At 45.3% G+C, this 12,752-nt stretch overlaps 1 protein-coding gene across 4 annotated transcripts in view; it reads right to left on the minus strand.

Moving 5' to 3' along the window:
- The window catches only part of IQGAP2 (IQ motif containing GTPase activating protein 2), a 902,890-nt gene that overhangs the window by 353,641 nt on the left and 536,497 nt on the right, over window positions 1-12,752 (minus strand). For all 4 annotated transcript variants that reach the window (XM_069223623.1, XM_069223606.1, XM_069223596.1 and 1 more), the window contains exon 6: window positions 6,889-6,956. In XM_069223623.1, the coding sequence (XP_069079724.1) occupies window positions 6,889-6,956 (68 nt within the window). The remainder of the gene's footprint in view (window positions 1-6,888; window positions 6,957-12,752) is intronic.

Genomic DNA, 12,752 nt, shown 5'->3' on the forward strand with positions numbered 1-12,752 from the left:
TAGTTCAGCCAGTGTGGTGCAACTGAGATAGACTGAGTTTTCTACAATGGTTCAAAAGGGAAGGTGTGTATAGATGTAGCTACACCTGCTTTTCCATAGACAGAACAAGATGAAGAAAGCAACACCTTGACCATCACTGTAGGTTCATGTTAATTTGAGTGGTCTGTTGAAATGGAGGCATGGTTATTAAAAGGCAGTGTAAATATGTACATGGGCTTCGTGACGCATGGTGAGGAGTACTGTGAGTGGCCGCATAGGGCATAGGCAGGAAGAGACAGGCCAGGAGGAGGGTTGAAGTCAGCCATGCGGGATTGCTCTGTTATACTGAGCCACCACTTGCATACTGTGCAATGATGAAGAGAAGGCACGAGTTTTGGTTACTCAAAGTCCAAAGTACACAATCGGTCACACAGATGGTTTTGTAACCTGTGCTGCACCTTCACCTGTCCATGTAAAAAAAAAAAAGAGTGGTTCTGCTGCCCGCGGCATAAGATGGACGTTTTATGGTACAATGCATCTCGTTATTTAAATGCACATGCATTGAAACAAAAATAACTATATGTCTAAAATTAAGTTATTTCACCACATGAATCTCACTTTAAGTTATGCCTCGAGAAACAGGGGGTAAAATGTATTCAGTAGTGTTTAAATCATTTGTGCACGTTAGTTGGGGTGTTGCTAAACGAGATGCACAGAAATAAAACATTTTAGTTTGCTGCCATGCTTAGGTGCCTATCTGCACAAATACAAACATAGCAACACTTTCACATTCTGGTTTTATTGCAAGGAAGGAGGTTTGATCTAGAGGTTCAGATATTTGCTCCCCTGAGTAGCCCCATCTGTGACCTTGAAGCTCGTGGTGATATTTCCGTGAGTTTCAAAGGCACTTTTAACTCTATAAATAGTAAGCACTTTTCAAAATGCCTCCCAGCTTTCTGAAGATCGGTATTTATATTTTATAAACCGTGGTAAGCTTGGGGCTTTTGTTCTATGAGTTTCCTTTCAACATCATATTGTGGGAACCTTGAGCCACCCTTAGAATTGTACCGTCTTTGCATTTACATATCTCTTATCTTCAAGCCCCTAAAAAGGTGCAGAAGCCCATTGGTAGCACACTGGAGATGTGCTTTGTCGGAAGGATGCTCATAGATGGAAAGGGTTTTGCATAATGACCGAGGGGTGTTCTTATCCTGACAGCTGCGGCTGAGAGTAAGCATGTAACAGTGAGAGGAGTGTGGGATACAGCGCGAGAGATTTAGGTCATTATTAAGGCTGGCCGGGAGATTGTGGGTAATGAGTGTGGCCTATGTGGTAAGGGTTTTAGAGTTATGCGTGATGAGCAGTGGATTGGGGTGGCAATTCTCATGTCACTGCACAGCTGTGTAGCTTCACTTAAACTTGGGGTAGAATGAGGACGAGTGAGAGATAGCGAGCGATACATTTGATTGTGCCTAACATACTTGGGTGGATTTGGCCTCTAGTCATCTCATGTCCATACATTCCTCTGAGGTCAATCAAATCTATTTATTGGTCTATGTGAACCTGCTTCTTCTGCAAAGAGTCAGGCCTGTACTTCCTTCTTGGTCTTGATCTAGGATATCTCTTGGATTATTCACAAAGTGATTGATGGAATGCTTGAATGAATCTCAGCAACTGGTTACTTACTTGTGGCCGCATCCCACTCCATCGTTGTGGTGCACACCATGCCACCTCAGTTTGGACCCAGTCATATGAAAATCAGCCTTGACCCTGCTCCAGTGGGAACAGTCCAGCTCGAACTGCCAGATCACCCTGAACCGGAACACAAGCAGCCTCGGACCAGTTTCACCATGATCAAGGTACATCAGCTTGGTTCCAGTGACACAGTGTACACGGGACCCACGTTTGGGAATACTTGTCCCACTTATGGAGCCCCAGTACGGGAGAAACTGGGTTGCTTGTGTTGCAGTTCAAGGAGTACCTGACCTGGCAGTTCGAGCTAGACTGTTACTATTGGAGTAGGGTCAAGACTGATTTGCATGTTACAGTGTCTAATCTGAAGCAACAGTCTGTGAAAAATGATGGTTGGCGTCTGACCTGAGCGATTGCCAGTGGCTGAGATTAATTCAAGCATTTCAACTATTGTTGTTGCACTTGGGTATTTCTTCACAGTAACAGGAAAGTTGACGACGGTATGGGGTTTTATCAGAGTGGATTTGTAGGAGGGCCTTGTGACAAAGGTAATAATTAACTGATAAGAGTCCTGTCCGAACCAGGTCCAATCACAGAAAACAGCACACGAAAATGTCCCTAATGTCTCTGCCTTTTACCCTCGACACACTCCCAGGAAGAAAGTCCTCGGTGGGGGTTAAGTAGCTCAGGGTAGGATGGGAGACCTACAAGGGGTGTCAGTGAACTTACATGACTGCTCAGGATTCCAACACAATTCAGCAAGCCTGGTACAATAAAAAATAAGGAACAAAGGGTAGCTTTAGGGGAAATGGCTGGAAGCAAGACCTATGTGAGAGGCAGAGGCAGTTTCTTGAGGGCGGGGGAGCATCGCTAACCTGCCCACTGAGAGGTGCACAGGCAAAAGTAAAATGGGAATGAAAAGCTTTCAGTGACATTTTATTTTTACCTGCACAGCGCACACCAGCCCAGAGACATGCTGGGCGTGAGCAGGGCTGACAGCTCCCTCCAAAGTGCGCATGTCACTTTGGCTGGCTGTTTTGTACCAGTCAAAGTGATATGCACACTTTGAAGCTCTCCACTCAGCTGTTTTAAGACAGCTGGGTGGAGACCCACCACAGGCTGCTAGGGCCTGAATGAGCATCCAGCCACGATGCTCCATCCAATCCAGTTGCTTCTCTCATGCTGGTTAACAGGAGAGCAGCGTCTGAGTTGGTTGGAGCAGCTCTTCAGGCATCGACAAAGAAAAAGAGCACCTAAGAGGACGCTCAGCCTGGAGATAAGGGCAGTTATTTTTAAATGTGGTGTGTGTGTGTGTGTTGTTCATGTATGTGTGTGTAACGCATGCAAGTGTAGTGATGGTTTGTACTTAGTGTTATGGTTTGGGCTTTTGGAGGGAGGGGTGGTTTACTTAGAGGTTTTGGAGGAAAGGGGTGTTTTATTTTTTTGGGGGGGAGTGGTGGAGCACTTAACTTGCCCCACAACTTTCAAAGGGTACCAGCCGTCGCTGGTGAGAGGGACTTTAGACTAAAAAGAGAGAGAATGTGCACGCAAGGGAAATTGAGGCAGTAGTGAAAAGCAAACACAGATGGCACCTTTGAAACAAAACTGTTATACAAATGCTAACATAGAACTTGTAACATCATGACTTGTAATACTATTTTTACTGGACTGTGGCTCAAGTGTGTTTCCTCTAGAAGAAGGGATTAAAAACGTGGAAGGGTAAGCATTGTAGTTGCTTCTTCATTCCGAGAGCACCAGCTAATGTTAGAAGGTCTTTATGGTTGTGGAAGGGAGAGTAAAGGGAGGAGGGCAGGAAGGCTCACATGACTGGCTTTAGCCCAATTATCAGCTATTTCTGCATGACAAGCAGCAAGTGACAGAGGAGTTAGTGTGATAGTGGTAGGAAGCCAAAAAGCAAGGCACAAGTGTGGTGTGCTTGGAGTGTGATCATGAATTTGTACTTTTACAACAGGGTGAAGTCAAGTACGTAGTTGCATCATGCCTTTGCACCTCATTCCTGAATTGTAGATATGCAATTGAAACACAACAATTGCACTAGGGGTAGTGATAAACAGAATGGGGGCTGTACATCAATGGTGGCCAACATAAATTATAAGAGGTGGGGTGGGACGCGGGGGGTTCACTGGGGTGGGACGCGTGATGGAGCGCGGGGGAGGAAGTTAATAAAAAGAAAAGAAACACCTAGTGCTGCCGGCCGCCTCATGCTCCTCTGCTTCCTGGTCCCAGCAGTCCCTGGGACAGCATGAAAGACTCCCTGTGCAATCCCTGTGTGGCTCTCATGCTATTACCTAGCATGAGAGCAGCACTGGGATTGGCCTGAGCGGGCTGGTTTCCCGCTCGCTCAGGTACAGGGAGTCTGTGCTGTTTCTCCAACCTGGCTGTCAAATACAGCTGGGTTGGAGAAACCTAACTGCGCATGTCTGTTTCGCCGGCCTAGAATGGCCAGCCAAAAAGATATGCGCAGTTAAAGGCACACTCCACCTCCCCTCCTTCCTTCCCCCTCACATATCTCCCCCCCCCGAACTCACTGGCTCAGCCAGCAGCAGAAAAATAAAACAATATGAAATATGCTGGCTCTAAGCCGCGGCTGCTGTAGATGCAAATGAGAGACAGGGTTGAAGGTTGGATGATGTCAATGCAAATTCATTACGGGACCAAAGGAACGCAATTACTAAAGGTAAATTATTATCCCAAACGCATATATTTAGCTCCCGTCAGTTTGCAGCTTTTGTGAAGAGATTAACAAAAAATAATATTTCTAGAGGGGGAGGCAGCAGACGTCTTATTAGGAGTGAGAATAGGTTACCGTGTACCACCTGGCCTGCACTGGCATGGACCCAAAATATTCCGCAGACTTCACCTCTATCTAAATTTCGCTTGGCTCGAAACTTTAATTTCACAGAATCAATTATGGTGTACCGCTGAGATAGTGATGACCTGTCCTGTCCGAGCCAGTAGTGCTTTCCACGCGCCAAAGGTATTATGAAATGGTGAATTATGAATTAACACGTAGCTACGTTCACCTTGAGACAGTAAATGGTAGGCCCACAATACACAGCTATTTCTAGACTCTGCATGTGATAAATGAGATGAAATGAAAACCAGCGCCGACACTGTGAAAAAAATAAATGGAATGATTTAAACGATTGCATCAACGAGAATTTTTTTATTTTTTTTATTTTATTTTTTAAGGACTTAGTGATCGTTATGCTGCACAAATACTATTTTGCCTCAACCTGCTCCAAACCACATTAGAACTCGCAGTTGAAAACTGAGGGGTGGAAAGCCAATCATAATGCTCCCTATGTGGGCAATAACTCCAGTTCAGCTCAGGAGACATTTTGTGCCCTCAAACTACCTGTCTTTCCAGTGTAGCCACAGTGCTTAATTTGTGCTTTTTGTTTCTGGAGCTAAGCACCGGCACTTATTTTTGAGGGCCGGCGATTGTTATTCTGCCCTAAACATTTGCTGCGAGCAAAAGACACATATGGGAAAAACGGAGGAAGAGAAAAACGAAAAAGCATCACAATGGGAGAAAGCAGAAAGCTGCAAGCGTGAGCTGAAAGGGCAGGGAGTGTCTTTAAATGGAATGTAGAGGCCCGAGATGGCTTCAGGATTACGCTGCCTCAGTATTCCGTGTTCGCAAATTTAATTGCAGCAGGCGCATTTAAGAGGAGGGCTTTGGGCACCGGCACCTTTTTATTTACAAATTAAACACTGTGTAGCCGGCACCATTGGGTCCGGGCTCAGTCTCCCTGTATTTTCTTGCATATTAGTGAAGGGAGTGGTGAAACCGTCAGTGTGATGAGGGAAAGCATATTTTGTGTGGGGAGCCCCTGTTGAAATAAGCCTGTGTTAGCTCCTCCTCATAGTTCGCTGCGGGGAAAGCAGCTAAAATCCACTGTAAGATGCCTTTTCCATGCATTACAACATGTGACCTGCATGCTACACATATCTGACAGTGACTGCAGGTGGGTTAGCCCAACATGGGCCAGAGCCTGTAACATCCAGGTTACACTCTTGTAACAATCCGAGCTAGCTCACGGACTTTAACCAGACACAGCAGAGCCATCCTTCAGTTTACCCTGGTCTGTCACGCCAGAGGCAGGAAACCTATGGATTTTGATAAACAATTCACCGTAACGAAGTTGTTGAGTAGAGAGTAGATAAAGCCGATGGAGCTGAGGATTTTGGAACTGGAGATCCAGGTTTGAGTATAGCCTCAGCTTAACATCCCGTGATTCTGTGCAAGTCACTGGGTCCAGTTCAGGCTATAAAAACTGCAAAGAGTTCACCTTCGGCCTCAACAATCAAAACCTTTTCATCTGGATAGGCATCCAGGTCTGTTGGCTTTGTCACTGTGTGTTTCTGTTTGGAGGTGTACTGGGGACATTGAAACTGAATCCGAATGTCGGCTGATGGAGGGCACGGGCTGGCTTCACAGCCTTAAAGAGGAATGTTTTTTCTCAACATGGCTGAGACAGGGGAGATAAGAGAGTGACGCAGGGATGCAGGAATTATGTGATTCTGCAGCTGTGGTGTTTTCCGCATAGTGTCAGGTTTACTACACTTGCTCTATAAATTGCCATTTGCTGCAAAATTTGCAGATTTCAATAACATTTTGTTTCTAGCTTGATATCTATGTAAAATTACAGAAAATAAAGTGCCCCGTTCATGCCACACAATTGCAGACCGGTTGTAAAAGTTGACCTGCCACATTTTAGTGCTTTAATACTGAATACAGGTGGCAAATTACTAATGGACTATAAACATTGCCAGGTAGCACTAAGACCTGCGAACATGACAAAATAGTGAATTATTAGTGCCACAGACTTGATCAATTATGCCGCATAATTTGTCTTCTCGTGTCATATAACTGTCAGCCCTGCAGCTAATCTGCTCCCCGATTGCTTGATTCCACTGCATAACTTGAGCCCCCCCTGTTAGAATCAGGAGCTGGTTTGGCGATTACACTCATTTGTAAAGCATAAAAACAAGGCAAAGAAGTGCAAACATTTCAGTACATCCAAATGCATGCTGTGTTCACGAAGGCAGAGTAATGGGGCCTCACAAAGTGCAATCTAATCAGCAAGGGTGTGATGCAAAGGCAGGGCTTGTTTCTAAGCTCTACAAAACTCAACACGTCCATTTCACAACACACACATCTATATACTTTATGTTAGGCACTTGTTTTACCTGTAAAATCTACTTTGCCCAATAAATCCTGTATCTGTGGTGCGATTCCCAGTTTGAACAGATATAAACTGCAAATGAAAAAATACAAATAGGTTAACTCCACAATCTAAGAATGAGCACGTTTCACGAGTTTATTTCAATTTAAAAACAAACCACATAAAATACTTCGTAATGTTGTTTACTCAAATATTGTGTTGAAACCACTTTAAATGTAACTACTGCTATGCAAGCTCGACTGTTTTTCCACAAAAATAATGAGTAACTTCCCAAATCTATATGTGACGCATCAATCATATTACTTGTAAAACCCGGCACAAATCCAACGGATATCGGACCATACAAGCTTTTCTCCCTAATAAATACGGACATTAACAAAGTACGGGGTAAAATCCGAGTAATGACTGTCGAAAGCCATCACAAACTCGGTATATTCAGATCAAAGTGTCTTTATAGCGGGCATGAGACCTGCCCTAAATACTAGACTCACATAGCGGGCGAGGCAGAGCCCAGCAAGCAGGGCCGCTCTGGTGTCAGTCTTTGACACTTTAGAGTAGGGATATCCCCTATGTGGCTTTAAAGGCAATGAATCGTGGCCTGATATTTACTTAAATGAGATCCTTGTTGTACGAAAAACCCTTTGGCCAGTCAGGACTTACGACAGAATGAATATCTGCAGAACGGGAACAGGAGGGCGGCACTCAGAAAGAAACCCTTTATCTCCTCCATTGATTGTGCCACTGGCCTGTCAGCTGCACATGGCGATGGGTAACGGTGATACCAGGGTCCCCCCGGAAGCAGGTAGTGTACTTTTTTGAACCCCCAGCATCCTTGCTGACTCACCCTCATAATAACTGAAAACAACCTGGGATCTGTGTGAACAAACAGAAAGTGGTGCTCTCCCCACTGGGAGCACCGAGGGGCCTCCCTGCGGAGCAACTCCCAGATACAGTTATCATGTGAAACAGACTCTTGATATGTGGCAATCATAGTGACACATACAAAAAGAGATAGCTAGAACTCAGTTCTGATATCTGCTTCTAAACCCACGAAAGAATGTGGATCGCACCGCCCTATCTAAGGCAGGGAGAATTGTGTTTACAACAATGTTGGCGCTACCCAGATGCCTGCATATTGTACTCAATTCCACGCCGCACACTTAAGGCATTAAACGTGCTGGTGACAACCACAGTCTGGGCCAAGGAAAGAAGCAGAGCTCCGATGGACATGCTGAGGTGTCCACAGCGGCAGAGAGGCCTTAGGGTGCCTGATCCGGATGCAAACAGCCAGGCTTCCCATCTGCTAGCTGGGCCGAGGAGTTGGGCACTCAGAGGGGCATAGACAGACTCTCGCTGCGAGGAATGCTGTCCCAAGGAGAATGAATGCCTTATCATTACGATGTGAAAAGAGTACATTCCATACAATCATGTAGAATTCAATTGGGCCTTCAAGCTTGGAGGTTGTATAGCACTGATGGGGCAAACACCTCCCCTGCATATATGACCTGCAACTATGGGAGATCCTGTGGAGACTAAAAATGATAAAGTAAAGGAAACTGCCATGCATGCACCCAGATAAAGCAGAATATATGAAAACCCCATCTTCGATATTAGACTGTGGACTGATTTTTGTTACAACACACTATGCCTGCAAGTGAGATCCCAATAAACACACTGAAAAAAATGAAGTGGTATTTGCTCATTCATTTCCTCCTAATCGGAATTGCACATTTTCTAGTGTTTTACACGAATAAATACTCCTTTCTCAAAATTGAACATGATGCATACGAGAGTCTCTAGATGCTTTTCGCAAAGGTGACATCTATTTTCTTTGGCAATTCTTAACCAACTCCCTTTCACTTCAGTGGAAAATAATTCATTAAGCGTTGCCAGCATCATAGTTTTTCATTGTTTCATCCTAAAAAAATAAATCATTGATGCTGAACGATTTTACACTATAAAATAATGAACATGAATGTTCATACAAACAACATAAGAGAGTTTTAGTAGTTATACAGAACGCACCTCCTAAATGGAATTCAGTAAAGGGCAAAGTACAAAACATAGAGTCAGAGAGTTAGTGGTGACGAGTTCCCTAATACCCAAGAAACCATCAACAGTGAGTTACCAACCCACTGCATCAAATAGTACAATCAGGTACCACATCACTCATAATAAACAGTCCAATGGCTAGTATCGAAATCTGGATAAGTAAACCACAGTGCATATTGTTCTTTTTATCCAAGATACAATCAAACAATCAGATATTTGTAAGCACAACGTATCATCTAGGGGGGCAGGTCTCAAGGTCCTAATGGGGGGACACGGATCACTAGAAGAGATAGCTCTTGAGGTCATTCCTGAACTGAGCCAATGAAGGGGATGCCTGAAATGGAGCGGCACTGTGTTCCAGGTCTGCGTGGCAAGGTAAGAGAAGGATTTCCCTTCAGCCGCGTTCTTCTGGATCCTAGAGGTAGTGGCAAGGGCCAGCTGAGCAGAGCGGTGTTACCTGGGGGTAAGTAGAAGGAGAGGCTGTGGTTGAGGTAGGCAGGTCCGATGTTGTGTAGGGCCTTATAAGCATGTCAGGAGTTTGCAAGTGATGCGTTAGTTGACGGGGAGCCAGTGTAGGTCTCTCCAGTGGAAGAAGATGTGGCTATGGCGTGGGATGTCCAGGATGAGTCTGGCAGCGGTGTTCTGTATTCTCTGGAGTCTTGTTTGGAGTTTCTTGTAATGCCGGCATAAAATGCATTTCCGTAGATTAGTTTAGTCCTGACGAGTGCATGGTGACTATTTTTCTCAAGTCTATTTAGATCCACTTGAAAATCTTCCGAAGCAGGCAGAGTGTGTGGAAGCACGAGGATGAGACGGCGTTGATTTGGCGGGCCATAGACAGCGATGAGTTCAGAATGATGCTGAGGTTGTGTGTGTGGTCGGTGGGAGATGGGCAGTCTGGGGGCAGTGGGCCACCAGGAGTCTTCCCAGTCAGTGGGGCCCAGGATGAGGATCTCCGTCTTATACGAGTTGAGCCTTAAGCAGCTGTCTCATCCAGTCGGCAACTGCGTTCGTTCCATTGTGAATTCTGTTTTTGGCTGTTGATGGTTCATCGGTGAGGGAGTGAATTAGCTGTGTGTTGTCGGCATATGAGACGATGCTGAGCCCGTGGTGTCTGACGATCTTAGCGGGCAAGCTCATGTAAACACTGAAGAGGTTGGGGCTCGGAGAGGAGCCCTGGAGTACTCTGCAGCTGGCTTCTGTTGGTTCAGAGGTGAAAGGTGGGAACATGACTCTCTGGGTTTCGCCGGTGAGGAAGGAGAAGATCCACTCCATGGATTTGCCACGGATGCCAGTGTTGTGTGGTCTGGTGCACATGGTGGTGTGGAAGACGGTGTTGAATATGGTGGAGAGGTCGAGGAGGATGAGGGCAGCTGTTTTGCCATGGTCCAAAAGGGTGCAGATGTCATCCCTGGCTGTCAGGAGTGTGGTTCTGGTGCTGTGGTTGCTCCTGAATCCGGATTGGGAGGGATCTAGGATGTGGTTTGTCTCGATTATCTCAGTGAGCTGTGTGTTGATCGCTTTTTTGATTACCTTGGCTGGAAAAGGGAGCAGTGAGATTGGTCTGTAATTTTTCAGATTCGCTGGGTCTGTGGAGGGCTTCTTCAGTAGGGGGTTTATCTCTGCATGTTTCCAGTCATTGGGAAGGTGGACGTCGTGATGGAGCAGTTGATAGTGTAGCGTCGTTCGGGTGAGACGGTGGAGCCAGCTGAGTTGAAGATGTGGTGGGGGCATGGGTCTGAGGGTGTTTTCTGGGGTAAGGATGGCTCAGTGGTTCAGAGTTTGCTGGGGTTGGTGTCCGTGTTGGTGCTAGTGGGTGGGGAGCGGGTCTTGGCTTGCGAATCCTTAGTGGACGTCCTGGATTTTTCAGTGAAAGGAGGTGGTGAGGATGTCGCAGAGGGCTTGAGAGGGGGTGGATGTCTGTGGTGTCTAAGCCAGGTTTTGCACATTCTTCGACTATGGTGGAGAGTTCCTTGCTGTTGTGAGCATTGGAGTTGATGCGCTCCTGAATGGCTGATTTTCTAGCTGCTCAGATAAGCCGGTGTTGCGATGTGACAGCGTCTTTTAAAGCTTTGTGTTCTGTTGTGCTCTTGCTGCGTCTTCACTTTTTCTTGAGTCGCCTGCATGACCACTCATGTCTGTGTCAAAGTGAAGTCAAACTTCACTTTGATACAGACGAGCACGTCTACGAACGTACTAGGACCAGCTTATCACGGCTAACTAATCCACTAACTATGCAGCAACTTCAGCCTGCTTATCCAAGCTTTCTTGGCTTTAGAATTAAGGACAACTTACTTGGACTGTAAGAGTTTTACTGTTCAATGACTTCCACTACGAACATAACCTACTTACCTTACAATAAATGCACAGTAATACTACTTGAGCCCCAAGCATTAAGATAAACTACCCCTCTTTTTGGGACAAGACTTACAATGCAGACGAGTTAGCCATGAAAAAGTCACTTAAGGTGACGAAACACGTGTTGGCTGCTTTTCCAAATGTTCCACAGCATTTTAAAGTACATCAAGGACTGTACTGCCACACAATAAACTTTGGATCTTGGATATAATAACAATATGGACTGTGGTTTACTTGTACAGATTTCAGTACTAGCCATTGGATTGTTTGTTATGCAGCAGTGGTACCTGATTGTACGTAATGATTGTCTAAGCACAAACGCATTGTAGAAATAATCAATGACTTTTCCCTTGGATAGTTGTATCTGTTTTGTCAAGGTTGCATTTATGAGTACGATCGATAAATGTCTTTCCTCTGAAGATCCTTATAAGTTTATTTTATCCATCCAGCCGTCGCACTCCATTTTACAACGTCTGTTCATCGTAGACCCGCTGCTTCTTAGTTCTTCAAAACGTTGTTCGGATTAGGAGAATACATTTGAAAACCAAAACAAAATAAACAAAGTATATCTCTTAAAATATGCCATAGCTAATTTGGTTTTTGATCAGGAACAGGTCAGGAATTTGCGCCTCTTAAGGTAAAATTTAACTATACCCCATTGGAGTGCTATCCATTCACTTAAAACGGCAACCTTTCGGGTTGTTGCATTAATTTGCCACTATGTAGTGCAATAAACGATGCTGTATTACCTCACCTTACAGAATCACTGACATCAAGAGTTTATAATAATTATTATACTACATTAGGATCCTTCTCGACTGGGCTTTGAGCCTGACTGAGAAGCACTACTCCAGGGGGCAAGGACAAGGCACGTGCAAGTATCCCGTCTATCCTTACAATACTGCACCCTCCCAAACAGCAGGGTCCAGCTCTTGTACACCCCCCTCAACCTGCCAGGACACTGCATCTCAACTCAGATTGGGCCCTAGAAAGCTACAACCACCTAGTATAACCCGGAAGCTGCATCTAGGCGCTAAGGGCTGATCACAACTAGACTGTAACTGCACATTCGTCAACAGACATGGTGCAATACACTTCTAATAGGAAATCTGCACATTCCTGCACGAGAACCGACTGAATTGAGGGTGATGGAAACCTAGTATAAAACAATAGCACATTAGTCTTGATATGGTACACGTTGAACCACAAGTTAAACTTACAGTTCAACAAGCCCACGGTAACTGTGCATCAGGAGGGTGGACACAGCCCCGAACTTGCAGAACAGTGAACTTTATGCAAAGCAATTCCAATGATCGACAGGGACCTGCTTTCAAATGTACAAATAACGCACTCAGCAGAGGATCAGTGATTGCTGCCGAATCTGTGCAACCTCAAGGTCCGAGGAGATAGCACTGGCAGGGTGAACTTCGCCTTTCCACGAAAGAAAGGAGAACCATG

This window comes from Pleurodeles waltl, chromosome 1_1 (genome assembly GCF_031143425.1).
Source record: "Pleurodeles waltl isolate 20211129_DDA chromosome 1_1, aPleWal1.hap1.20221129, whole genome shotgun sequence".
NCBI classification, from domain to species: domain Eukaryota; kingdom Metazoa; phylum Chordata; class Amphibia; order Caudata; family Salamandridae; genus Pleurodeles; species Pleurodeles waltl.